Genomic DNA, 27,333 nt, shown 5'->3' on the forward strand with positions numbered 1-27,333 from the left:
CTGGTGATACAGAGGGGGAGGGAGGGGGGGCGGGAGGGGATTTGTGATACCTGGATTTGTGAGATCCCTTTTGCAGGGAAGGGCCATCGTACCTGCCAGTTAGATTCCCACCTCCACCTGACCTAAAAAATAGGTCTTACGGGAAGAGAATAAATAAATAAGACCGTGGGTTTTCTGATTTCGCAGCCTGCCCGGCCGGCGCTGAAAAGAGGCGGTGGTCCCCGACGGACGGCGTGACTCGAGAGGTCGTCGCAGCCATTCAGTGCAGAAGTCATACGAGCAATGGGGAAGTACTCAGGTCCTTGGGGGGCTTGGGCAGTTTGGGTTTTTTTAGTTTTATAGTATTGGGCTGGATTTTTTTTAAAAAAAACAAAACAAAACAAAACCCAACAAACAACAACAACAAACACACACACAAATAAAACAATTATTTTTACAAGAAGCAGACTGGGCCAATATCCACACCAAACTCCTGATCGGCTCCACCAATGTCCATAGGTGCAATATCTACAATGGGCAGGCGCGAGGTCTTCTGCGACCGGTACTCGATGACTGTCTTGCCCCACTTGCCAGTGTGTTTCTGGGCAGGAAAGAAGAGGAGGGGCGTTACGAGATGCTCCCGAGCCCCCCCAGACCAGCAGCAACCTCAGGGGTCGAACCCCAACTCATCACCTACGTCTTCCCCGCAGGCACCCACGGACTCACCGTGCAGCCGTCCTCCAGGACGCTGTACGTGAACCTGCTGTTGCCCTCGGCTCTGATCTCCACGTCGTTGGAGCCCTGGATGAGGATGGCCTTCTTCAGGTTGCCTGTCTCCTCGTCCATGTAGGCGATGCTGTTCTTGCAGTGGTAAGTGACGTTCTGGGAGCCCTCGGTGGACAGGAGGCGCAGGAAGGTCATCTGGATGTTGGCGGTGTTGGGAGCCAGGTCCTCATCGCCGTAGCTGAACTGGGGGGAAGAGGCAAGACGGTGAAGCCTACGGGGGTCGCAACAACCCTATTTCCAGCCGCCTTTTGGGGGGGCTTCCAGGCTTCACGTTCCCAGCTGCCTGCAAAAATCCCAGCCCAACTGACCCACCTCCAGGCCTCCAACACAGCCGGTCCCTCCTGTAACATCCATCAGCGTGGACATCCCAGCCCTCCAACTGGACACCCAGCACCTTTCCCCGCTCAACCTCCACTCCCGTTCCCGTTCCAGAGCACCAGCCCGGGGGGACGCTTACATGGAAACCGCCGTTGATGGTCTCTGCAAACCAGACGTGCTTCTTGTCTTTGGTCTTGCTGGTCCACCAGTTCTTCTTGGGGATGCTGCTGGGGTTGGGGTAGACGCAGGTCTCACCCGTTTCCATGTTGCAGAAAACTTTGATGGCGTCCAAGGTGCAGCCCTGGTTCGGGTCGATCCAGTAGTCTCCTGCGGTGGGGAGGGTGAACGGTGTGAGAACACGAGGTTTGGGAGGTTGGAGCAAAAGGCATCACGGACCTTGCTGTCCTCCTGGGCTGGGGGGGAGGAGGGGAGGGCAGGAGGCGGGATGGGGGCTCCTACCGCTCTTCCACTCGGGATGGCAGAGCTTGATGTCGCGGCAGGTCCTGGCCGGGTTCTTCTTGGAGCCCTCAGGGCTGCGGATGCTCTCGATCTGGTTGTTGAGGGACTTGAGGGTGGCGTCCACCTCCACGTCGTGCTGCCGGAGGCTGCCGGCGGCCTCGTCCGCCCGCATGTAGCGGATGGGGTCGGGACCCTTCTCCGTCTGACCCAGCCCGGCGAAAGCCGACATGTCGATGCCAGTGCCCGGGGGGCCGGGAGGACCGGGGGGACCCGGGTTTCCAGGAGGACCCTACAGGAGGGAGGAGATGCGACGCTGATGGGCTGTGCTGACAGCTGGACTCCCCTGCCCCACCACTGACAGCGTTTTCACTCACCGCAGGACCTGGTTCGCCGCTTCGTCCGCGGGGGCCGGGGGGACCGATGGGGCCGGGCATGCCGTTGGAGCCGTCTTTGCCGGAGGGGCCAACGGGGCCAGGGGGACCCTAGGAGAGAGCCCCATGGGGGGGGGCGTCAGGTCGTGGCAAGGTGGCAGGGACGGTGCTGGGGAGCTGCTGGCTCCTGCCATCGGCCAGCGAGGCCGGCGGCGGGGCTCGAGGACGGAGGCGCCTCCTTCTCCTCCCGTCTCCCCAGGTGCCACGGGCAGGACGTACCCTGGGACCGGAGGGACCCGCGGGGCCAGCAGCGCCTTGGTCTCCAGAAGGACCCTAAGGAGGAAGCGAGAGTGGGTGGTCACAGCTCCGCGGCCGGCGTCGAGGGGTGGTCAGCCCTAGCAAAGCCTTTGCCTGGGCTTGGGGCTCTGCCCGCAGCCGCAGCCCCCCGGAAGGAGCCGCATCCAGCTCTGCAGTGAGATGCTGGGGGGGTGCTGAGTGCTGGAGTCCCAAAAATAACACTTACGGGTGGTCCGGGAAGACCCTGCAGCCCGGTGAAGCCACGGTGGCCCTTCAGCCCTCTCTCTCCAGCCTCTCCCGTCTCACCCTTGTCACCACGAGGCCCCTGGGGACCCTGGAAGGGGGGAAGGGGACGTGCTGGGCTCAGGGTGGCAGACCCCTGCCCAACAAGCCGCAGGACCCCGTGCGCTGCGCTGGGGACGCTCCGACAGACCCAGCATTGCTCACCGGCATGCCTCGAGCGCCAGCAGGACCGGAGGGACCCATAGGACCTTGTGCACCCTGCAGAGAGAAAAGAGGGGAGTCAAAAGGAGCGCAGGGTGCTGGGGGGGGCGCCCTGTGCCTTTGGGGGTGCCCGTACCCCCCCGCCGCCTGCCAGCTGCCCTGCTCGCAGCACCAGGGACCAGCAGCTGCGGCGCCGAACAGCATCTTTAAATACTCTCAGGTGGAGCATCAGCACCGAGTAACGACCCTTGCAAACAAACCGGCCCGGTTAAGGCTCCCGGTGCCAACGGCTCCCCGGGCAGCGCCTGTGCGCAGGCAGAGCCTGAACTGGGCTCCTGGTGCTCATGAATCCCGGGGAAGATGCTCGGAGCGGGTAACGGCACTCAAGGCGCCGCCAAATTAGCGACAGCAGCTAACGGCACCTGCCTGGCTCTCCCAATTACTCCGAGTAGCTAATTGCTCCTGGAGGGGCTCTGCTATTTCTTCATTTATCTGCACTCAGGGTGGTTCCTGTCTCCCCTAACAAGACCTCAAACCCAACGAGCCGTCTCCCTCGCCCATGCGCCGGCACTCACCGTCTCGCCTCTGTCTCCTTGTTTCCCAGTGGGACCGACGGGGCCAGGAGCGCCGGGGGCACCGGGAGCACCGGGGGCACCCACGGGACCGGTCTCACCACGATCACCCTGTGCCGAGACAAGGGGGTGGTGAGACCCACGGGGGGTTTGGCCAGATGAGGGGGCGCACAGACAGCGAGCGCCGGGGGAGGTGCGTGGGCACGCTCACCTTCACGCCGGCCGCGCCGTCCCTGCCCGGGGGTCCGTCAGAGCCAGGGTTACCCTGGGAGAAGGGGAGAAATTAAGTCTTGACCTTCGGAGGGAGCAGGGCACGCATGAACCCCCCTCTCAAAGCAAAAACCGTCAGTGAAAAGGTGCCGGCGATTGCCAGGAGCCGAGTTAAGTGCCAGGCCCCCCAGCCACGGGACCAGCGATGCCCAGCACTGCCGTCGGGGGTCACACTGGGACCCGGGGGTCCCACCTACCTCGCGCCCAGGTTCACCGGCGGGACCCGTCAGACCGGGGGGACCCACAGGGCCGGGGGGCCCTCGGTCACCTGCAGAGCCGGGTGCTCCTTGTTTTCCAGGTTCGCCCTAATGAAGGGAGAAGACAACAGGCGTGAGTGAGGGGTCCCAGCGCATCCCTTCACCCAGCAGCAGCCGCGCTTTAAGGCTCCCAGACCCCCGTGCCCACCTCACCCCAGTTATCGCCCAGCCCCCGATGCCACCGGCATCCTGGTGGCTTTGCAAAACCCCAAACTGCACCCAGGACGGGGGTCCCTGGGGCGCCTGACCTGCACCTGGGGGGGCTGCCGTCCCCGTGAGCAGCTCGTTGCAGCCCCCAAGCTGCCCCCCGTGCTTCAAAGCTCCCAACCTCAGGGTGCTGAGCTCGGGGAAGGCAAACGGCCTCCCCGACAGCCCGCGGAGGGGCACCGGGGAGGGCTGAGCCTGGGGGGGTCCCGACTCACCGAGGGCCCCGGCAGCCCCGGGAAGCCTCTCTCGCCGCGCTGTCCGGGCAGACCGACGATGCCACGCTGTCCTGCCAAGCCCTGGGGACCTGGGGGACCATCAGGACCCTGCGGGGAGGCAGAGGTGGGGTCAGACCCACGGGGGGGGTGGCACAGCACTGGAGGAGCGTGGAGGGAGGTGACCCCCAGAACACGTACGGCGGGGCCGTCCTCGCCGGGTTCGCCCTTCTCGCCAGGGGGACCGGCGGGGCCTTGGAGACCGGGGTCACCAGCACGGCCCGGGGGACCGGGCGTCGCCACGAGCACCCTTGGGACCATCTTTGCCAGCGGAGCCGGGGGGACCGGGGGGGCCTGGGTTACCCTGCGGGGGGACAAGACGGGGGTTAGTGCAAACGGGGGGGGCTCCTCCACCTTCATCGCCCGCATCCTGGTGCCAGCCGGGGGCTCCGGGGCTTGAAGACCCCCAGAGAAGCCCCTTTTAGGGGCTGGTGAGCTGCTGGGGGCTGTTAGCGGGGACCCTCCGCTGCTTGGCCCCGGCACAACCAGCATCTTCTGAGCCCCCAGCCCCGGGGCTGAGCAATCCCGGCTGCTCCCGGGTGATCCCAGCTGCCCCCCAAGCAATTCCAGCTGCCCTCTAAGTGATCCCAGCTGCCCCCGAGTGATCCTGGCTTCTCCCCAGTGATCCCAGCTGCCCCCGAGCGATCCTGGCTGCCCCCCAACTCACGTTAGGGCCAGGTGGTCCCACGCGGCCGGCAGCGCCGGGGAATCCAGTGGCTCCCTGTGGAAGGAGAGGGGAAAGGCGGCTCAGATGCTGCCCCGCTCCCTCCAGTGCCCCCTCCTGCATCCCACCCCTCCATACTCACAGGGGGGCCCTGAGCACCCCGGGCTCCTTTGGGACCAGTTACACCAGTTGGACCCTGGGGAAAGGAGTAAAACGGGTTAGAAACACGGCGGGGGGGGGCTGCAACCTGCTCCAGGCGATGCCCCAGATTGCTCAGGAATTGGGACCACCCGCGGGGTTCATCCCCCCTTTGCGGGGGTCCCGACTGTACCCACCTGTGGGCCAGGTGCGCCGGAGGGACCTTGGGGACCCGGAGCGCCGGCGTCACCCTTCTGGCCGGGCTCTCCTTGCTCGCCTTTGGCACCAGGTTGCCCGTCGGCACCCTGCGGGGAGCAGCGGGCCGTGAGCAGGCTGTGCTGCCGCTGGACCCGTGCTGGGGGGGCGCGGGGCCAAATACTCACCGGGGGTCCGGCAAATCCGGCGGGACCGGGGGGCACCAGGCTCACCGCGCTCGCCCTGTGGGGGAGGTGGGAGTTAAATGGGGGGACAGGGGGGAGCGAGGCCAGCGGGGGCACCGCCGGCACCCCGGGGGGCTGCAGGGGGTGGCACTTACGGGGGCACCGCGGGCACCGGCAGCACCGGATGGACCAGGATGGTCCCGATTCACCCTGGAAAAGGAAGGATGGAGAGTTGGGGGGGTGTCCACGGAACCCCCCTCGGTTGGGAGCAGCCAAGGGGCTCCCCGGGCTCTCACCTTCTCGCCGTTGGGGCCAGCGGGGCCGGGGGGGACCGATGGGACCTGTCAGACCCTACAGAGGAGACAGATGAGGATGAGGTCACCATGAGCATCCCCCCCCGGCCACCCCACACCCACCGTGTCCCCGTGGTCCCACTTACGCGTGCGCCGTCCTTTCCAGGGGCTCCCTCAGGGCCCTTCTCTCCGACGTCTCCCTGCAAGGCGAGATGGAGGTGGTGTGAGCCGAGCTGAGCCCTGACACCGCTCAGGACACCTCCAGCACCCATCACTTACCCGGTCCCCCTTGGGACCAGCAATGCCGGCGGGCTCCTCTCTCACCGGGCATCCCCTGCAGCCCGGGGGGGCCCTGGGCGCCGTTGGGGCCAGCTGGTCCGGGTGGCACCCTAAAGCAGAGTGAAGGTGCAGTTATTGGGGTGCCAGTGTGACCCCCAGTGTCACAGCTTTGCTGGTGGCACTGAGCCACGGAGCCGTGTCCCTCCTTGTCACCCACCTTGGGTCCGTCAGTGCCCGGTGTGCCGGGGAGCCCACGGGGACCTTGCAGCCCTTGGGCGCCAGGAGAGCCACGCTCACCGGGGAAGCCGCGTTCACCCTGGGGTGGGGGGAACAGCGTTAGGACGAGGCCATGGTGAGGGTCACAATGTCCCCTGCATGGGGTGTCCCCAGGGACAGTGGGCACAGCACCCATCCCACACTGCCCGGAGGGGACTGGGATGTACTGGGAGAAGAGGGGATGGGCTGCAGCAGAGGCTGAACCACCAGGACTGGGGCAGGCAATGGCCCTGGGTGAGGGCAGCCAGGCCCTGCCAACCACCTTGAGCCCCCCAAACCCCCCCCACGGGACAGGGAGAGGCATCCTGTCCCTGCGGCCGGGAGGACAGGTGACACTTACTCTGGGACCAACGAGACCGGGGGCACCAGCTTCTCCAGGAACACCCTGTGGCGGAGGGAAAGAGTTGGGGGTCAGCCCCAGGGGCCGCTGGGGTCCTGACCCCCCTGTTGCAGCTGGAGGATGCCTGAGAGGAGGGAAATATGGGGGTCTCACCTGATCTCCGGGTTTGCCGCTCTCTCCAGGGGGACCTGGTGGCCCGGGCAGCCCCTGGGGGGGGGAAAGCAGCGGGCGTGAGCACGGCAGCAGCGAGACCCCCAGGGATGGGGGACTCAGGGTCACCCCACGAGCATCACCCCCACCCTGGCACCACAAACCGCCCCCCATGTGCTCACCTGGAAGCCAGAGGGGCCGGGGGCTCCTTGCTCTCCCCTCTCGCCCGCGGGACCCTGTGGGAAGGACGGTGGTGAAGGACCCCGTGGGCTTCCCCCACCCCAGGGTTCTGGGCAGAGCCAGAATCACGGGGGGAATCTGCTGCGAGGGCTGGGGGGCGCAGAGGCTCCATCCCAGCAGACCTGGCTTATCCTTTGCCCAGATCCAGGGGGGGCTACAACCCCCGACACACCCCCCCACACACAAATTTCAAGTGGGTTTTGGCTCTGGGGGGAACCAGGCTGGACACTCACGGCAGGTCCCGGGGGGCCGGCAGCTCCCGTCTCGCCGTCCTTGCCGGGAAGACCCTACGGAGGAGAAAACCCACCGCTGAGCACCAGGCGCGACGCTGCCGACCCCGCTTCACCCTCCGGCCCCCGTGCCTCAGTTTCCCCACTTGGAGCCTGCAGGTGCCTCAGCAGACTGCGAGGCCAGAGCGACCCCAAGGTGGGCTTTTGGGGGGGGGTGGCAAGAGAGGGATAACAACTCACCCGCAGCCCCGGGGCGCCGGGCAGCCCCTTCTCGCCGGCTTTTCCAGGCTCGCCCTAGAGAGAGGGGGGGAGGGGGTGGCAGTGGGGCCCCGTGCCCAGGCTGCAGCCCCGTTTCGGCTACAAACTGGCCCATACTCACGTTAGCACCCTTGGGACCAGGGAAACCCATCACGCCAGGCTGGCCTCGAGCACCCTGCGGGCCGGGGGGGCCAGGGCGGGCCGTCCTCGCCGGGAGCACCCTGCGGGGAGGGGGACATCAGCGGGGGCTGCGCCATCCCCCAGCCCCCCGACCCCCTGTGCAGCATCACTTACCGTTGGGCCAACTTTGCCTTGAGGGACCAGCGTCGCCTGGGCGGCCGGTGAGACCCTGCAGCGGAGGGAAGCAATGGGGGGCTGTGGGGGCCAGCACCGAGGTGGGGGGTGCTGGGCACCCCATCCTGCTTGACTCTCAGCCCCTGCTCTGGGCCTGGGGCTCACAGAGGAGGCGCAGAGGGGTCTGCCTAACCCCCTGCCCGTGGTGGTGAACCCCAAAGAGCACCTTTGCTAACCCTCAACCCCCAAAGAGCATCGTAATTAGCACCAAGTAAGTATCTTAACCCCAAGGAGCATCTTCACTAACCCTAAATACATCTTAACTAACGCTGAGGAACTTAATTAGCACCAAGGAGCATCTTTGCTAATCCCAGATTGCACCTTCAGTAACCCCACATGCATCTTTGATAAGCGCAAAGAACATCTGAACGAGCAAAGAGCATCTTAACTAACCCCAAGGAACTTCATTTGCACCGAAGCCCAACTGAACCAACCCCAAAGAGCATCCTAATGCCAAAGAGCATCTTGGCCAACCCCAAAAGCACCTTAACCAGCCCCAAAAGCAGTTTATTGTCCCCAAAAGCACCTTGTCGACCCCAAAAGCGTCCTAACTAACCCCAAAAGCACCTTGTCAACCCCACAGAGCCTCCCTGCTGCTCCCACCAGCATCCCCGCTGTGCCTGTGTGGTCCAGCCCCATTCGAGCCCCCCCGGTGCAGCAGGGAGCCCCCCGAGCAGCCCCCCTGTGCCCCCGCAGGGGTGTCTCACCCTGGCTCCGGGCAGCCCAGGCTCGCCAGGGCGGCCGGGGTCACCGGTGGCTCCCTTGGGACCTGCGAGGCCAGCGGGGCCGCGCTCGCCTGGAGCACCCTGTGCGGGGTGGGAGGGGGGAGAAGGGGTGAGTCTGGGGGTTCAGGGGGGCATCACCCCCCTGGGTCCCCCCCACCCCATGACCCTGACGTCCCACCTTGGGTCCAGCCAGCCCGTCCTGCCCGGGGAAGCCGCGATTGCCAGGAGCACCCTGCGGAGGAAGAGGAGGAGGAGGAGTGAAGTGGGGGGAGGTTTTGGGGGGCAGCACCTCACTGGGGGGTGCAGGGGGGGCCACACACCCTCTCTCCAGGTGGTCCCACGGGGCCAGCAGCACCGGGTTCACCGCGGGCTCCTCGCTTGCCTTCCTCACCAGCCGGCCCGGGGGCACCTTGGGGTCCCGCGGGTCCCTGAGGATGAGGAAGAAAAGGGGTCACCAGGAGCCTTCTCCCCCTGCACCCTGGGGGAGCCCTGCCTGCATCCTCTGCCCCCCCCCAAACCACAGACCCCAGGGGTGCCGGGCGAGCCCCTCGCCGTGCCACGTGTCCCGCTGGCGCCGGGGACCGGCGGGGATCCGGCCCCGCACATTGAGGCTGGTTAATGAAGCGAGGGGGGAATGTCGGGGGGGGGGGCGGGGGGGGGGGGGGCGAACACAGCAGCTATTGTTCCCCCGCGGGAGGGGGGATGCTGCCCCTCGAGGGGCCTCGTTAGGGGAAGAGGTTCGTTAGACGCCAACAAGACGCTCCGGCCCCGGTGGGGAGCGAGGGGCCCCGGGACCCCCGGCGGCCGGGGGCGCTGGATGTGGCCCCCCAGGACTCACCGTCTCGCCCTTGGGTCCCTGCTCGCCTTTGAAGCCCGCGATGCCGGGTTCTCCCTGGGGGGAGTGAGAGGGTGCTGGGGGACGGGGCCGCAGCGTCCCCACAGCTGTCCCCGTCCCTGGGCCCTGCCCCATCCCTCCGTCCGCCACCTTGTTGTCCCCACCCTTGTCACCATCCCCACCCCTGTCCCCATCCCCACCCCTGTCGTCAACCCAGCCTTATCCTCACCTTCATTCCTGTCCCCATCCCTGTCGCCATCCTGCCACCTTCCCCTGTCCCCACTCCACCCCTGTCCCCACCCCGTCCCCAGCCCCTTTCCTGTCCCCCATTCCTGATCCCAACCTCAACCCTATCCCTGTTCCCAAGCCTCTCCCCATCCCTTTCCTCACCCCCAGCCCAGCCCTCTCACCTGCCCCTGTCCCCGTCCCATTCCCATCCCCACCCTCACAGCATCCCCATCCCATCTCCGTTCCCTTCCCTGTCCCCATCCTCACCTCATCCCACCTCCATCCCATCCCTGTCCCCATCCCCATCTCACCTTGTCCCCCTCCCATCTCTGTCCCCATCCCCATCCCCATCCCATCTCCATCCTGTCCCCATCCCCATCCCGTCCCCATCCCATCCCCATCCTGTCCCCATCCCGTCCCAGGTGGCCCCTCTGGGGACCAGGACAGGGTGACGCAGGAGCCACCCAAGGGTGACAGGGAGGGGACCTGCAAGGCTGGGAGCAGGGGCGTGGCCTGTGGTTGAATGGGCGTGGTCAGTGGGAACAGGCGTGGCATGTGGTAGTGGGCGGGGCACATCTGGTTCCCATCGGGGGGGCTCTCCGGGGTCTTACCGTCTGTCCCTTGGGTCCCAGCGGGCCAGTGGCACCCTGGGGTCCGGGTGGGCCGCGGGGTCCGGGGAAGCCTGGAGCGCCAGCGATGCCGGGGGCACCCTGCGGGCAGCCAGCCGCCATCAGGGGGGCACGGTACCCAGCGTCCCCATGTCCCCTCCCGCCTCCCCCAGCATCCTCTGTGTCCCCCAGCATCCCCCCAGTGTCCCCCAGCATCCCACATCCCCCAGCATCCCCAGTGTCCCCCAGCATCCCCCCAGTGCCCACCAGCATCCCACATCCCCCGTGTCCCCCAGCATCCCCCAGTGTCCCCCAGCATCCCTCCAGTGTCCCCCAGCATGCCCTATCCCTCAGTATCCCCACAGTATTCCCCAGCATCCCGCATCCCCAGTGTCCCCCAGCATCCCCCCAGTGCCCACCAGCATCCCACATCCCCCGTGTCCCCCAGCATCCCGCATCCCCTGTCATCCCATGTCCCCCAGCACGCCCCCCATATCCCCCAGCATCCCTGCATCCCTCCACATCCCCCAGCATCTCCCAGCATCCCGCATCCTCCGATCCCCCAGCATCCTCCCCACATCCTGGTGTCCCCACGTCAGGGTCCCCATGTGTCCCGAAGTGTCCCCAGATGCCAGCTCCTCCCCGCCCCAGCCCCCTCCCAAGCCACAGCCCCCTGGGGCTGGGGACCCCGTCCCCCAACACTCACCGCCGAGCCCTTGGCGCCGGGGATGCCGTCGGTCCCTGGGTTGCCCTAGAGGGAGACGGTGCTGAGCCCGACTCTGCACCCCCAGCCTCAGTTCCCCTTGGGGGGGGTCTGGAGGGGTAGAGGGTCCGCAGCCCCCCTGTGCCTCAGTTTCCCCACGGCCACGCAGAGGATGACCCGTTTCCCCCCCTGCTCACAGCATCAGCCCCATCCCTGTGGCTCCCAGGCCTGGGGACAGGCAGGGCAACAAGCCACCCGGGGGGGTGTCACAGCAAGTGACAGCACTTACGGGGGCGCCAGCAGGGCCGGGGGAGCCGGGGGTCCCGGATTCACCGCGGGGGCCCTGGGCACCCTCAGGACCTCGCGCGCCGGTGGGACCAGCTTCACCCTGAGGAATGAAAAACAGGGTGAGGGGGTGCAGCCGGCGCTGTGCCTCAGTTTCCCCTGCTGGGAGCAGCCCCCCCCCCCCCTTACCTTCGAGCCGGGGGCGCCGGGGAAGCCGGGGGCTCCGGCTGGGCCGACAGGTCCCTGGGGGCGAGAGGGGGGTGAGGATCTGCCTGGCTCTGGGGGGTCCCAGGGGACCCCCCTGTCCCCCACGGGGTGACACAGGGTCCGGCAGCCCGTTACTCACCGGGGGTCCAGCTGGGCCAGGGAGGCCGTCGTTGCCACGAGCACCCTGGGGGGAGACGGTGACAAGACGTCATGGGGGGCACGGTGGGGGGCTGGGGACCCCCCAGCCACCGCGGGTGCCACCAGGGACCCAGGCAGCGTCACACTCACCGCAGCGCCGGAGGGGCCGGGACGTCCTCTCTCTCCGGGCAGCCCACGGGGACCCTGGGGGGACACAGAAGCACGTTGGGCTCCGTCTTGCCCGGTGAGGGGCTGGGGGTGGGCGACACCCCCCCGCCTCAGTTTGCCCCTTCCCCAGCCCAAAGACTCACCATGGGGCCAGGGGAGCCGTTCTCGCCGGGGGAGCCGGATTCACCCTGCGGGGAAGGGCAGAGGGTGAGTCCTGGGGTGAGCACCCCGACACCGCGGGGATGGTCCCCCAATGCCACGGGGATGGGCACCCCGACACCAGGGGGATGGTCACCTGGCCAGCCCTGATGCCACAGGGAAGGTCACCCCAACAGCCCCGACGCCGTGGGGATGGTCACTGGCCAGCCCTGACGCCACGGTGGTGGTCACCGGGCCAGCTGCAATGCCATAGGGATGGTCACCCCAACAGCCCCAATGCCATGGGGACGGTCACCCCGACACCACAGGGATGTTCACCCCAACAGCCCAAACATCACGGGGATGGTCACCCCGACACCACGGGGATGGTCACCTGGCCAGCCCTGACACCACGGTGGTGGTCACCGGGCCAGCTGCAAAGCCATAGGGATGGTCACCCCACCAGCCCTGATGCCGTGGGGATTGTCATCCCCCCAGCCTCGATGCCACAGAGATGGTCACCTCCCCCCGCCCCGACACCCCACCACCTACCTTGGCTCCAGGAGCCCCTGCCTCTCCTTTGGCACCGTCAAGGCCGGGGTAACCCTGGGGACAAAGAGATGGGGGGGGTCACGCTCCGTGCCACCGGGTGATGGGGACACTGGGGGTGCAAGGAGGGGGGCACACACTCACCCGGTGGCCTTTCACTCCAGGGAGACCGGGCGTCCCGGGGAAGCCACGAGCACCCTGTGAGCATGCGGAGAAAAGCGGGTTGGGGGCGAAGGGGTGACACGGGGGTCTCTGCCCCAGGGGCGCCCGATCCAGCCTGGGTGCCTTACCTGGGGGCCGGGGGGGCCGCGCTCGCCAGATTTGCCAGGTTTGCCAGTCTCGCCCTGCAGAGAGATGAGATTGGGGGGAAATAAAGTCACCGCCTGGCCGGGGCCACCGCTGCAATGAGCTGCCCGTTCTCAGCCCGAGCGGGAAAGGACTCACGTCATCGCCGGGTTTCCCAGGAGGTCCCGGTGGTCCCCGGGGACCCATCGGACCCTAAAGGGGACAGAGAGGCAGCGGGTGAGTGGGAGCTGGTGGGTGGCATGTCCCCGAGCCCGGGGGGGGGGGGGGGGCGGGGGGGGGACACTCACAGCAGCGCCGGGCTCGCCGGGCTCGCCGGGGTTGCCTTGAAATCCTTGGGGACCCTGGAAGAGAGACGGTGGCATCGGTGGGGTGGCGGGGTGCCCACCCAGAGACCCCCGAGCCTGGCGGGGGGTTGGTACTTACGGGAGAGCCGGAGGGTCCGGGGGGGCCGCGGGGTCCCATGGGGCCCTGGGGGGAGAGACAACAGTGTCACGGGGGCACCCCCCCCACCAAACCAGGGGGTCCCCCCAAAATGGGGACCCACCCTCGGTGACCCGGTTCCTCCATGTCCCAAGACGCAACCGGCTGCCAGGTCCCCCTGGGGCGTGTGGGGGGGTCCCTGGCCCCGGGGGGGTCCCTTACCATGGGTCCCTGCATGACGCCCATCTGCGCGCCTCCAGCCTTCTCGTCAAAGCCGCCCGCCATCTGCGCCGCGAAGTTCTGCGGGGGGAAGGGGGCTGAGCACGCAGCCCACCCCCAAATCCCCTCATCTCACCCCAAACCCCCCGATACTCACCCCACCGAGGCCGGGGGGGCCGGGAGGGCCGGGGGGGCCGGGGGGACCAGGATTTCCAGGGGTGCCGGGTTCCCCATCCCTGCCCCGGGGGCCGGGAGCGCCCTGTGGCGGGGACAGAAAGGGGGGTCACCCATGCAGCGAGCGTGACAGTTCTCTGCAGCGCCCCGCCACTGCCGGGGGGCGGTTTGCCGGGGGTGGGGGCACGCTCTCACCTTCTCCCCCTTCTCGCCACGGTCCCCTCGTTGTCCTTGCTCACCTGCCGGGCCCTGCGAGAGGAGGGGGGGTCAGCTCTCCCCCCAACCCCCCCAAACCCCTCCCACAAATATTCCAACAATGCGCCCGGAGAAACGTGCTCCCACCTGCGGTCCCGGCGGCCCTCGGGGTCCTACAACCTGGGGGGGGTAAACAAAAAGGTGAGGTGAGACGAGTGTAGGACCCCCCCCCCCCATCCAGGCCATCCCTGCAATGGCAGGGCCCCCCGTTTTGGGGGTCCCCCAGCACACCCCCTACACTTACATCTTTAATGTCACCGGGTTCGCCCTTCTGCCCCTGCAAGGCAAAGCATGGGGTGAGCAACAGGGGGGCACATCACCCCCCCCAAATCCCACACCCCTCCCAGGTGACAACCCCCCCCCCGAAGAGATAAACGCCCCCCCCCAGGAAGTGACAACCCCTCCAGGGAGGTGGCAACCCCAGGGCTACTCGCCCCAGGGAGATGTGCAGGGGTCCTGCCTTGACACCCCCCACCTCCCCCATTTTGGGGGAAAACCCTGGGCTGGGAAATCAGGACCGCGGGGGGGACACATCATCCTCACCTTGGGGCCAGGTTGCCCTGTTGGGAGAAAAAAAAAAAAGAAATAAAGAGAAATTAGAGGGGGGATGGGCTGGGGGGGACACGAGGCACCCCTGTCCCCAGCCTGAGGGATGGTGATGCTCCTGGGGGGGCTGTGGGGCCAAACTGGGGGGCACAGGAGTGTGGGGGCTCCCCCGAAGCAGGGCGGTGGGGTTGGGCAAAGCGGGGTGCAGCATGCGGGAGTGGGGCCGTGCCGTTTTGGGGGGGGAGGCAGCTGGGAGGGTGCTCAACCCTTCACACCCCCCGGAGGGGGCAGGAAAGGGTTAAAAAAGGCAACTTTGGGTGTTTTTGGGGGTTTGGGACTTGGGGTTGCAGCTTTTGGGGGGGGGGGGCGGGCAGCGCTTTTCCATCATTCTGGGTGAATTATGGTGGCTTTGGGGACGGAAACACCACCCGAATGTCCCTTTTGCCAGGATGCCCTGGGGGGTCCACGGCCACGGTCACCCCCCAGCATCACCCCCCAAGCCGCTTCTCCAAAAAACACCCCAAAACCATCCGGGCTGCGAATCCCGCTGCCATTTGGGGTGAAAAAAAAACAAACCTACTTTTTTTCACCCTGGGATGAGTTTTTTTGAGGCCCTTTGCGGGGGCCAAGTTGCCTTTCGCCTGGGGTCCCCATGGATGTTCCCCCCCCCCAAAGCCCATCCATGGGCGGGTAATTTATTTATTAATGAGAGGAGGGAATAAATAAATTACAACCGCTGGGCTGGTCAGTGGGGCATATGGGGCAGCACTCTCCGAAGGGGATCTCGGGGCTGGGGCAGTCCCGCAGCTCCTCGCAGATGATCTCGTCGCAGAGGACGGTCCCCGTGTCGCACACGCAGATACGGCACGGCTCCGGCTTCCACACGTCCTTATCGCGATAGCTCTGCCCGTCCTGCAGGCAGCTGCCTGCCTCGGCTGCGGGGACAAGGGGGGGGGGGACGGGGACGGGGGGGGACACGGCCAGGAGGTGGGGATGGCAGCCCCCACCCCCCCCACCCCCGTGCGGGAGGGTGGCAGCGGGGGGGACAGCGCCAGGGTGGGATGGGGGTGGTGGCACTGCCAACCCCAGCCGTTCTGTGTGTCCCCCCCTCCTCGCAGAACCCCCCCTCAGCTTGGGGGACAAGGACAAGCAAGGACTCCTGGAGCAGCAGGGGGGTGGCTCAGCGACGGGGGGTCCAGCCTCAAGCAGGGGGGGTCCCCCTTCCATGGAACCCTGATGGCACTCGGTGTCCCACTGTCTTGGGGGCACTCAGTGCGTCCCCGTAGCACCCCGCACCTCCAGTGGGACACGGACCGCATCGCCAGTGTCCCCAGGGTCTGGGGAGGGGGGGAGGGGTGCGGGGGGGCAATGTTCCCAGGCTGTGCCCCAGGGTCCCCAGGTGTCCCCAGGAGGTGCCCCTGGGTCCCCAGGCCGCACCCCAGGGTCTCTGGAGGTGCCCCAGGGTCCCCAGAATGTGCCCCACGGTCCCCAGGTTGTGTGACCCAGGATCCCCAGGAGATGCCCTGGTGCCCCCAGGGTCCCTGGGATGTGCCCTGGTGTTCCCAGGGTCCCCAGGTTGTTCCTCGGTGTCCCCAGGCTGTGCCCCTGGGCTTGACCTCGGTGTCCCCAGGCTGTGCCCCCTGTCCTGCACCCCGTGTCCCCAACAGGACGCTGTGTCTCAGGCTGGACCCTGCTGTCCCCAGGCTGCCCTCCATGTCCCTGGGCTGTCCCCCGCTACCCCCAGGGTGTACCCCACCTCCCCGGGCTGGCCCCCACTGTCCCCCAGCAGTACCCCCAGTGTCCCTGCTGTGCCCCTTGCCCAGCCCAGTTCCTACACCCGAAGCTGTCCCTCACTGTCCCCTCCCTGCAGCCTGCTGTCCCCAAGCTGCACCCCCTGCCCCATCTGTACCCCATGGTCCTAATGCTGTGTGTCCCCCCGACCCAGGCTGTCCCCTCTGTCCCCCTCCACCCCAGGCTGTCCCACCCACTACCCTGAAACTTTCCCCCTCCATCCCACCCCCCTCTATCCCGTGCTGTCCCCCAGTGTCCCCCATCCCATGCTGTCCCCCACCACGACCCTGAAACTTTCCTCTTCCATGCCACTGTCCCCCAGTGTCCCATGCTGTCCCTCTCTGTGCCACACTGTCCCCCCCATCCCATGCTGTCCCCAGTGTGTCCCCCAACTCACACTTTCCCCCCATCACTACCCTGACATGTCCCCCCTGCAGCTCCTGCTGTCCCCCCCATCCCATGCTGACCTCCCCCCCCACCACCCTGAAACCTTCTCCCCCCACCCCACGCTGTTGTTCCCATCCCATGCTGTCCCCCAGTGTCCCCCTCAACCCATACTGTCCCCCCCACCCCAGGCTGTCCCCCCACCCCACTACCCTGAAACTTTCTCCCTCCATCCCACACTGTCCCCCCCATCCCAGGCTGTCCCCCAATGTCTGCCCCAACCCATGCCGAGCCCCCCACCACTACCCTGAAACTTTCTCCCCCTATCCCATGCTGTCCCCCCAGTGTCTCCCCACCCCAGGCTGCCCCCCCCCTTCCCAAGCTGCCCCCCACGACCACCCTGAAACTTTCTCTGCCATTCCACGCTGTCCCCCCCACCCCACGCTGACCCCCAGTGTCCCCCCACCCCAGGCTGTCCCCCCACCACTACCCTGAAACTTTCTCCCCCATTCCATGCTGTCCCCCCCACCCCACGCTGTCCCCCCCCACCCCACGCTGTCCCCCAGTGTCCCCCCACCCCAGGCTGCCCCCCCACCACTACCCTGAAACTTTCTCCCTCAACCCACACTGTCCCCCCCAACCCCACGCTGACCCCCAGTGTCCCCCCACCCCAGGCTGAGCCCCCAACTACCCTGAAACTTTCTCCCCCATTCCATGCTGTCCCCCCACCCCAGGCTGACCCCCACCCCACGCTGTCTCCCCATCCCACGCTGTCCCCCAGTGTCCCCCCCATCCCATGCTGCCCCCCCCCCCACTACCCTGAAACTTTCTCCCCCGCCCCACGCTGGCCCCCAGTGTGTCCCACCGCCAGGCTGCCCCCCCCAGGCTGCCCCCCCCGCCGCCCCGCTCGGTGCCACGCTGTCCCCCCGCCGTCCCCCGCCGCGCTGCCCCGCGCCCCCCGCCCCGGGGCACTCACGGAGGTCGCGGTCCTGCGCGGCGGCGGGCGGCGGCGGCAGCAGGAGCAGGAGCGGCAGCAGGAGCGGCAGCAGGCGCAGGAGCGGCAGCGGGCGCAGCGGCGGCAGCGGGCGGCCGGGCATGGCGAGGCGGCGGCGCCCCTCACCGTGCGGCGGGCCCAGCAGTGCCCGCGCCGCCCCGCCGCCGCGTATAAGTCCCGGCGCGGCCCCCCGGGCCCTGTAACCCGAGCCGGGCCGGCCCCCCCGACCCTCCTCCGGGACGGCACCGGGCCGGGGAGGGACGGGGCGGGGGGGCGGGAGACGAGGACGGGGCCCCCCACCCCCCCCCCCCGCACACCCCCCGGCGGCCCCGAGCCCCGGGCCGGTGCGGGGGGGCTGCGGCGGTCGGGGAGCGACCGGGGGCTGAGACCCCCCCCACCCCATCTCATCCCCGGGTGAGACCCCCAGCCCATCCCGGGGGTGAGACACCCCCCCATTCCATGCCAGGAGTGAGATACCCCCCCCTCGCCATCTCCCGGGGACCGCGGGGGTGAGACCCCCATTCCACCCCGGGGGTGAGACAACCCCACCCCCCCGTCCCACCTCCCGGGGATCCCACGGGTGACACCTCCATTCTATCCCAGGGTGAGAACCCCCCCTCCCATCCCCTCCCCTCCCCTCCCATCCCATCCCATCCCATCCCATCCTGGGGCGAGACACCCCCTTCATTCCATGCCAGGGGTCCCAGGGGGTGAGCCCCCACCCCCCACCCCCAGTCCCATCCAGGGGGTCCCAAGGGGCGAGACCCTCTCTTCATCCCGGGGCTCCCAGCAAGACTGAGCTCCCCCCCATCTCCCCCCATCCATGGAGTCCTGGGGGCTGAGACCCCCACACACATTCCTGGGGGTCCCAGACAGCTGAGACCTCCCCCCCCATCCCACATCCCACCCCAAAGGAGCTGACCCCCCCCCCCATCGCATGTCAAGGGTCCCAGGGAGACTGAGATCCCCCCTGTCCTGGGGGTCCTGGAGAGGCTCCCGGCAAGACTGAGCCCCCCCCCATCCCATCCCATCCATGGCGTCCTGGAGAGCCCAGGACCCCCACACCCCCCTAAACAGGGGGTGCAAGGAGCAGGGAGGGGCAGGACCCCTTCCAAGCCCCCCTCAGGCTTCCCCCGACCCTAATGAAGGGGTTCAGGAAGACGGGGGAGTCCCTGCACCCCAAGGCAGCAGGGGGGGCCACAGTGGGGTCTTTGCAGTAGGCTTGGGGCGGCACCCACACTTCCCAGCTGGGGGCTGAGCTCCAAAGTGGGGGGCTTGGCCCCCCCTGGCACGTGCACACCCCGGCTCTCTGGACCCCCACCAGGGTGGGACTGGGGATGGGTGAGGTGGCTGTCCTTGGCCAGTGACATCTGGGGTCCAGAGCAAAATGGGGGGGGGGAAGACGGATGACACATCCCAGCCCCAGGCCAGCCCCAGATGGGGAGGGCTCTGGGTGCAGTCAGGTGGGGGGGGGGGTCGTTTAAAAGGGCTTTGCCCCCCGCCCCAGCAGCTCCAGGCTGGTGAGCCCAGGCCCAGCCGCACTCCCCCTGTGCCCCCCCGGCACCTGAAAGGGGGTCCCTGACAAGGGGTCCCCCCACAAGAGTGTGTCCCCCCCCCTCCGTCCCCCTTCCACCCGCACACTCACAAATACTCCATGGAAATAAATGGGGAGGGGGCTGATATTGGGGGTCAGTGGCTGGGGCGGGGGGGGCTCCATCCTGCCCTGGAGCTGGGGGCTGCAAACTGGGCATGGAGGGGGGGGGGGGGGTGCTGCCCCCATCTCCTGATTGGGAAAGGGTGGGCTGAGGCTGGGAAGGGGGGAGCGGGTCGGGATGGGGCTGGGGGCAGAGACGGATGGAAGGATGGATGGAGGGACGGAGGGATGGACAGAGGGATGCATGGACAGAGGGATGGAGGGACGCAGGGACAGATGGATGGAGGGACGGAGGGATGGACAGAGGGATGGATGGACAGAGGGATGGAGGGACGCAGGGACAGAGGGATGGAGGGATGGGATGGACAGAGGGATGGAGGGACGGACCGACAGAGGGATGGAGGGACGGACGGGTGGACAGAGGGACAGACGGATGGACAGAGGGACGGATGGATGGACAGAGGGATGATGGATGGAGGGATGGACGGATGGATGGAGGGATGGACGGATGGACAGACAGAACGGATGAAGACAGGGCGGGATGGACCCGGCGGAGGCTGGGGCTGGGGGCGGCCGGAGCGGGAAGGTCGGCACGGAGCCATGGCCGAGCCAACCCCTCGCTGCAGCCACGGGGCATCTCCGCTGCAGCTGCCCCCCCCCCCCCCCCCGATCCTTCCTAGCCCCCCAGATCCTCCCCAGCCCCCCAGATCCTCCCCAGCCCCCCAGATCCTCCCCAGCCCCCCCGCTGCCCCGAGCCTCCCGGGGAGGCCACGGCGGACAAAGCCCGTGTGTTACCGGTGCTGCCGCGGGGCACCGGCGACTCGGCCAAAAAACAACTCCCCAGGCTGTCGTGGGGACACGGCAGCTCCAGCTGACCCTCCCCACCCCACAGTGAGTGAGCCAGACCCCCCCCAAATCTGCTTTGCACCCCTCTTCCCCCCCACCCCCCACCCCCAAAATGCTCTGCAGGTGGTGGGCGACCCCCCCGGTACTGGTGGGGGGCACTCCTGCTCTGCTCCATGAGCCCCCCCCGTGCCTCAGTTTTCCCCAGCTGGTAAGAGGAGCAAAGCCCGTTCGCTGCTGCATCCTGGGGGGTGCGGGGGGGGTCCCACTGCCGAGCAGGTGGAGGAGCCCCCTGCTCGGCCCCTTGGTGGCGGCCGGCTCTGGCCGGGGATCACACCCGGGAGCGGGGCCAGGACCTGGCTCTGGTCGCTGCTTTCCACTGGAAAATGGGGCTGGGAGTAAATAACACGCGATGGCTGCCCCCCCCCCCCGCCCCTCCCCGCTTTTCGGGGGGCCACCGCCCTCACTGGCAGCTCCGCGGTTCAGCAGAGCCCGGCGATGGAGGGATGGATGGGATGGAGGGATGGATGGAGCATCCCCCCCGCGCCCCGGCTCCGGGTGAGGGGCACAGGGTGGGGGGCACCTTCCTCGGGGTCTCTTTCATCCCACCCACCCCCCCCACAATAAGTGCCCAAAGGGGCTGAGGCTCCGCGGGTTCCCACCATCCCTGGCAGCCGCTGGTTCTCCCGGCACGGGCGGGTGTTGAGGTGTCACCCAGCCGGGGCAGGTGGCCCAAAATTGGGAATTTTTTAACCCAAACCTCATTGCGTAGCCCTGACCCCCCCCAAAAAAACCCTCAACCCCATCGTTTTGATTTTGTCCCCCCTTTTCCGAGTCCCATCTTCAGGCACTTTCCCGGTTTTTCCCCATTTCAGCTCTGGAAAGGCGATCAGGGAAGCACAGGGGAAACATCCAAGTCAGCTCAGGAATTCGTGTGGCGGGAGTGGAAGGAATGAGAGCAGCGGCTTAACTCTGCCCGCCCCGGGGGCTCTGCTGCCACCAGTGCCACCAGTGCCACCAGCGCCACCAGTGCCACCAGTGCCACCATAACCACCAGTGCCACCACTGCCACCATCGCCATCACCACCACCAGTGCCACCACCGCCACTGCTGCCACCATCACCATCGGCCATGCCATTGCCCGCCGGCATCACCACCACAATCGCCACCACTGCACCACTGGCACCACCAGTGCCACCACTGCCACCACAAGCACCACTGCCACCACCGCCACCATCACCACCCACCATCACCACCGCCATCACCACTGCAAGGCCCGGGATGTCATCGGGCAGGGATGACTCTTGCCCTGATGCTGCCACCCCAAAGGGATGTCCCCACCCTGGGGATTGTCCCCACCCTGCTGCCACCCCCCCGGGAGAATGTCCCCATCCTGATGGTGGGTGCTGGGGATGTCGTCACCACCCTGATGGCACCAGCCAGGATGCTCATCTCAGCCTGATGCCACCACTCTGCCTTGGTGGCACCAGCCACTGGGACTGTCCCTACCCTGATACGAGACGTTGTCCCATCCACTCTCCCTCTCCGGCGGGATTGTCCCCACCTTGATGCCACCCAGCTCAGGGGACTGTCCCACACCTGGTACCACCATCCAGGGGAGGTGTCCCCCCCATGCCACCAGCCACGGGGACCATCCCCACCATGATGCCACCAGCCACCAGCATCATCCGCCCCAGCAAAGCCTTGCCCTTCCCCACCCTCACATAGAGCCCTTTACCTGACACCCCCCCCCCCCAAAGCCCCCCCCCAGGAACCCCCCAAACAGCTGATTCTACCCCCCCAAAATACAACTTTGCTTTTTATTTTCAAACAAGAACTTCAGGCTCAAAACCACCCCAGGGTTTTGCCCCGTTTTGCTTCCATTTTGCCCCATTTCTCCCCATTTTTTTGGCAGATCTCCCAAAATACCCTCAATCCCATAAAAATATGCCTCCAAACAGCAGGACCCCCCCCCCCCTTTCCTGCCAGCCCCAGCCCCACCCCCTCGGCTGTTTGCTTTATGGGGCAGGCTGGGATGGAAATCCTCCACCCCCCATTATTTTTTCTTAAAAAAGAGCATTTTTCAGTAAAAGGGGAAAAAAAAATGCCATTTTTCGATGCTGGCACCTCCTATTAACCTCAGACCTTCCCCCAAATATTTCCCCTCGGCCGGCATGGGAACGGGGAGCAGAAAGGAGCTTTGTCCCCCCCTCCCTGGCTGTGGCTGTGTCGCCAGAAAAAGGACATTTTTAATTTTTTTTTTTCCTCCTTACTTCTTGTTATTTAATTTTATATTTTTAATATCAGGGTGGGGGGATGCTTGGCTCCTCCAAAATGGGGGTTGAGCCCCAAGTCAGTCCTGGGGGGGAAGGGGGTGAGCGGGGAAACCCAGCATCCCACCAGCCAAAATTCACTATTTGGGGTGAATTTGCCCCAAAAATCTGGGACTAGGGACATCTGGGAGCAGATGGTGTGACCACTGCAGCTTCAGGCTCAATAAGCACCCAAGACCCCCCCCCCAACTGAGATCCCAGTTCACCCCCATTCCCCGCCCCCCAGCCCCTTCTCTGCTGGGAATCCACCCTTGGCTGGTTCGGCAGCTGATCCGGGTTCACGATGCTCCCAAAAAGGCCTTTTTTCCCCCCATTTATATTTTTTTTTGGAGGGGGGGGTCTCACACACAGCCCCTTTGTCCACTGACACCCCCCCCAGGGAGCTCTTCTGCCCCCGGCCCCCATGGAAAGGTGGGCAGGGGGCCCGGGGAGGGGGGGGGGGGGGGGGGGGGGTGGGGTTGCCGGCATTTTTGTGAGATGATGTCAAACGGTTCCCCCCCGCTCAGGCCCCCCCGAAGCCGGCCTCTTCCTCCTCCTCCTCCTCCTCGGGAGGCTGGGATGAAAAGGCGACTCTTTGGGAAGGTAGAGCCGCACAAAGGGCCCCTTTGAGCCTCCGGAGCCGCGGGGGGGGGGGGCGGGGGAACAGCACCATGGCGGGGGTTTGGGGGTTGGGGGTTTTGTGGGGGGAGGGCTGGGGGTCCGGCGTGCTCTGCCTGGGGTGAAGCTGCACCCGAAAAATGAGGAGTTTTGCCCATAAATCGCAGCCACCCAGTCATCCCCCGCCCCCCCCACCCCCCCCCACCCCCGGGCACATCAGCTCCCCAAAAAGTTTGGAGGAGCCTGAAAAAAAAATAAGGGGTGAAGCAACACACACACACACACACACACACACCACCCCCAGCACAACCCTTATACAAAACATCAGAGAATCCCCAGGGCAAGACCAGCTTTGGGGCTGGGAAACCCCCAGCACTGGGATATCAAGACACCACAAAACCTTCCTGGGCTAGGGGGGGGGGCATTCCCCCAGCCCCCCCCAAAAAATAACAAAAAAAAGAGGGAACAAAGCTGCAGGTGCTGGTGCCAGGGCTGGGGGGCACTGGCAGGCGCACGCCCCCTGCTAATGACATCTGATAATTATCCCAAATTAATGAGGGCTGGAAAGCGGCCGGTGGGGCCGGGGGGAGGTTTCGAGGTGTCGCAGGGGGTCGGTGGGGCTGGATAAAACCATCCCAGCCCCGTGGCTTTGGGGCCAAAGCCCCTCGGTTTTGGGACAGCTGACGCAAAAAGCCCTATTTTTGTTAATGATGGATGTGGCCTCGATCCTCCGTTATTGGGGTGTAAATAAAAAGGGGGGGGTAGGGGTTTTTTTGGGATATCACCAGCTGCCCCCCCATCCACTGCTGGGGATGCTCTGCCACCGCCGTCCCCACTTGTCCCCATCCCTGTCCCCCCAACACTGGGACCAAGCGCCCTAAAAATGCAGAATAAAGGCGAAACCCCAGATTTTGGGTGTTCGGGGTCCCCGCAGGCAGAGCCCAACGGCGGCGGTGGCCGGGGGTCAGGATCTGTCCCCGGAGGGGCACGGCGGGTGTTTCGGGAGCTATAAATACCGGCCGCGCTGCCCGCCTGCGGTTAAATAAATGGCCAGAAATAGAAACCCCCCCGATTCCGGCCCCGGGGGGTCTCCCTCCCGTGCGCTGGATCCGGCCCCGGGGGTCCCACCCCCCCTGGGGCTGCCTCCCCCCAGTGCCCACCTGACCCCCCCAGCTCTCGGTTCGATGGGCCAACGGGGGTGGGCTGGGGGGGCTGGCTGAGATACAGGGTCACCGACCACTGGGAGGGGGATATATCCCCAGCCTCCTGGGAACCCCCGGCTGCTCGGAGCACCCCAAAGCCCACCCCTGCTGCAGCACCCCCCCCCCTTTAGCCACCCCAGACCCCAAATTATCGACCCAAACCCCAAATTACCCATCCCAGACCCCAAATTATCCATCCCAAATATCAAATGATCCACCTCAAACCCCAAAGCATTCATCCCAGACCCCAAATTATCCATCCCAAATCCCAAATTATCCATCCCACACCCTGAATTACCCACCCCAGGGGTGCCCCCAAAAGTCACCCCCAGACCCAGGCGGGGCTGAGCGCTGTTGGGGTACAGCTCCAGCTCTGGCATCAGGGACCCCCCCAAAGCCACTCCAGCTCCTAACTCCAAAGTGCAGGAGGGGGTTTCACCCCCTTTTTTCCGGCTGGAGCAAGGAGTGGGGGAGGGAATAGTGAGGGATTCAGCATCCTTTGATGTCAGGTTTCTCCCCCCCCCCCCCCCCCCCCCCCCAAAAAAAAGGCCACCTATTTGGGGTGGCAAGGAGCCAGAGCCCCGAGTGCTCCCCGCGGTGTCCTGCAGCCGGCACAAAGCCACCCTCTGTGTCCCCGGCCGGAGGATGCCGGAAAATAAAAAAAAAAAAAAATGGGAAAGAAAAAAAATTAAATAAATCAGAAAAAAAAAATCCAACAAAAACCCCCTAAAAGCCACGTTTCTGACGGGGGCCGGCTCGAGGGTCCCGCGGCTTGAACGGAGACCGGGCTCGGGGTGGGATGGGGCTGGGGGGGCTGGGGGGGTTGTTGGGGTTTGGTTTTTTTTGGAAAAAGAGCGGAAAAATAGCAGCAGGGTCGTGCTGCCTAATGAGGCGGCAGGAGTGGAGGAGGGATTAGCGGGGTGGGGGGGTTTGGGGGGACCCCTGGGCAGGGCCCCTCGTTAGAAGAAATTACGATCAGGAGTGTCGTGGAGTGTGCAGCCCCCCCGGGAACTGGCTGCTTTGGGGAGCAAGAACTGGCCGGGGGGGGGGGGGGGGGGGGGGGGGGGGGGGGCGTCTGGGGGGACAGGGACAAGGAGAGGGGCTGTGTCCTTGTCCCTGGCCCCCCCCAGCTGGTGGCAGATGGGGGGCAAGAGGGGAAACTGAGTCAGGGCTCAGTCAGCCCGCAGTGGGGCTGGGGTCCTGTGGGCTGAGCGGGGGGTCGCTGGCCGGGCCCAATCCTGCCCGGCTCTGAGCGGCGCAGGCCCCCGGCTGCAGCGGGGAGGGGGGGCATTTGGGGAGCCCACGCTGGGAGGGGAGCCCCAAAGCTCCCCCCAAAGCAGATCCAGCACCCCAGGAAATCAGAGATGGGGGGGCAACCGGGGTGTCAGGATTAACCCCTGGCCAGGTCCCTAAATGCCCAGAATCGCACCCAAAGCTGCGTCCCCCCCACATCGGCCGCGGGGGGACCCCAACAGCGCCCAGAGCTCGGATGGGAACCCCCTCCCCAGCCACCGTCGGGGCTCGGGGGCCAGCGACCCCCAGTGCACACCCCCCTGCTTTTGGGGTGCAGGGGCTGGAGCCCGGGGATGTGTGGGTCCCCCCCCGCCCCGCCCCCCCCCCCCCCGGCACAAGGGCGCCTGTGTCCGCACACACACCGTAAATCTGGGGCTCGGGGTCCTCGCCTCATTATCCCGCGGCAGCGGCTGGACCGAGTTTACCCAACAATGCGGATGCCAATCGCAACACGCGGCCGCTGCAGCCACAAAGGGCAGTTTTGTCCCAAACGGCTTCTCCCCCCGCCCCCCCCCCTTTTTTATTTTTTATTTATTTTTTTTATAGCAGCCCTGATGGAATTCAGCATGGAAGGGGTGGGAATGGACCGACGCTCGTCACCGTGTCACCTTCTGCGCCCAGGGGGATGCGCTTTGCCGGTGGGATTTGGGGTGAGGGGTTTGTGGTGGGATGCCCGGGAGAGGGTCTCCTGGGGTGGGAAGACCCCCGGGATGCCCGGCACGCCGTGTCCCACGCTTGGGCATCAAAACGCCCAGCGCTGCCTCCTCCCTGGTCCTTCAACCATCCATACGGACATTGAGCTACTGATGGTGGCGCCCAACCGGCCCCATGAGGGATCTCCTGGTGGTCCAAGAGCCCCCTGGTCTGGGTCCTGCCCTTGGCTGGAGGGTCCCGGAGCCAGCAGACCCCAGAGCTGCCGCCGGAGCCGCGCGCTTCACCCATGGGCCAACGCGGTGCCAACACACCAGGAGGGAGAGCAGCTCCACCAGGGCTCTGGTGGCCAGAGCTCCACCAGCAGTGGGAGATGCTGGGAGGAAGCCTGCACCTTCCACGGAGAGAAGCCCCTCTGCCCGGGAAGCCCCAGCAGAGGTGGCCCAGTGGTCCAGGAGAAGGTCCCGGCCCATCCTCGACCCACACCGATGGACAGTCACCCATTGCCCACCAAACCCAGTTCTCCACTGAGGCGTCACATCGGGATGACCTGAGGCCCCCCGGCCCCGGCTCGCTCCCTCTTGGATCCCACCCGCTCCAGGTCAGCGTCGGAACCTGCTGTGGGAACTGGGGGGCTGCTGGGGGGTCCCACCAAGCCCGGCCACACCGGGGAGCCGGGAAAAAGGGACAACCGTGAATTTTCAGCAGACAGAGCTCGTTTTCCTCCTCCTGGGAGCGTGGAGGGATGCCTGGAGCGGGGGGAGGATGGAGAGGGGTCCCCGGGGCAGGAAGCACTGCGCCGCTGCGGGGGGACGGAAACAAACCCAATTCTTTCCGGCAACGACCCGTGTGGGGTTTCAGCCAGCGCCTCTGCGAGGGCACGTCCCGCTCCGGTGTGGATGATGGAGCATCGCTCCCAAAGAGCTGGGAGAAGCACCAGCTCCCCATCCCACGGTGCTGCCCCTCGCGCCCACCCCAGCACCCGCAGGATTCTGCCCGAAGGCCCCTGCAGCCCCCCGCCTCGGGGGGCCCGGGGGGATGCAAATCGCGCCATAAGGGCTTCTGGACGCATCCAAGCTATAAAAGCTCATTAGCACATGGAGCAGGGGAGGCAATTCCCGACTTCCAGGCACAGCTTTGGGAGCAGATGAATGGAGCATTGAGCCCCGGGGTGGGAGACGGCAACGCGGGTGTTTACAGAAGCCGCGTGTGTGTTTGTCAGGAATGTCAGAGACGCCAATAACCGGCTCTTT

At 66.3% G+C, this 27,333-nt stretch overlaps 1 protein-coding gene across 1 annotated transcript; it reads right to left on the bottom strand.

The window, feature by feature from the left end:
• Positions 1 to 413: 413 nt before the first annotated feature.
• COL2A1 (collagen type II alpha 1 chain) lies at positions 414 to 17,740 on the bottom strand. The gene is given in 61 exon segments (XM_056321913.1): positions 414 to 580; positions 706 to 948; positions 1,223 to 1,410; positions 1,543 to 1,831; positions 1,917 to 2,024; positions 2,193 to 2,246; positions 2,437 to 2,544; positions 2,658 to 2,711; positions 3,230 to 3,337; positions 3,438 to 3,491; positions 3,694 to 3,801; positions 4,176 to 4,283; positions 4,374 to 4,463; positions 4,465 to 4,536; positions 4,900 to 4,953; positions 5,039 to 5,092; positions 5,232 to 5,339; positions 5,418 to 5,450; positions 5,452 to 5,472; positions 5,570 to 5,608; positions 5,610 to 5,624; positions 5,711 to 5,743; positions 5,745 to 5,765; positions 5,854 to 5,907; positions 5,987 to 6,016; positions 6,018 to 6,091; positions 6,200 to 6,302; positions 6,603 to 6,647; positions 6,756 to 6,809; positions 6,935 to 6,988; positions 7,226 to 7,279; positions 7,463 to 7,516; positions 7,602 to 7,679; positions 7,681 to 7,701; positions 7,775 to 7,798; positions 7,800 to 7,829; positions 8,542 to 8,640; positions 8,738 to 8,791; positions 8,880 to 8,987; positions 9,398 to 9,451; positions 10,234 to 10,332; positions 10,937 to 10,981; positions 11,223 to 11,321; positions 11,408 to 11,461; positions 11,565 to 11,609; positions 11,714 to 11,767; positions 11,875 to 11,919; positions 12,422 to 12,475; positions 12,563 to 12,616; positions 12,709 to 12,762; positions 12,863 to 12,916; positions 13,012 to 13,065; positions 13,148 to 13,192; positions 13,367 to 13,444; positions 13,521 to 13,622; positions 13,733 to 13,786; positions 13,880 to 13,912; positions 14,037 to 14,069; positions 14,336 to 14,352; positions 15,070 to 15,273; positions 17,490 to 17,740. Coding segments are annotated over 61 exon segments (4,497 nt in total). The 5' UTR covers positions 17,611 to 17,740; the 3' UTR covers positions 414 to 433.
• Positions 17,741 to 27,333: the final 9,593 nt, after the last annotated feature.

The sequence above is a fragment of the Falco biarmicus genome, chromosome 19 (assembly GCF_023638135.1).
Source record: "Falco biarmicus isolate bFalBia1 chromosome 19, bFalBia1.pri, whole genome shotgun sequence".
Classification (NCBI taxonomy): Eukaryota; Metazoa; Chordata; class Aves; order Falconiformes; family Falconidae; genus Falco; species Falco biarmicus.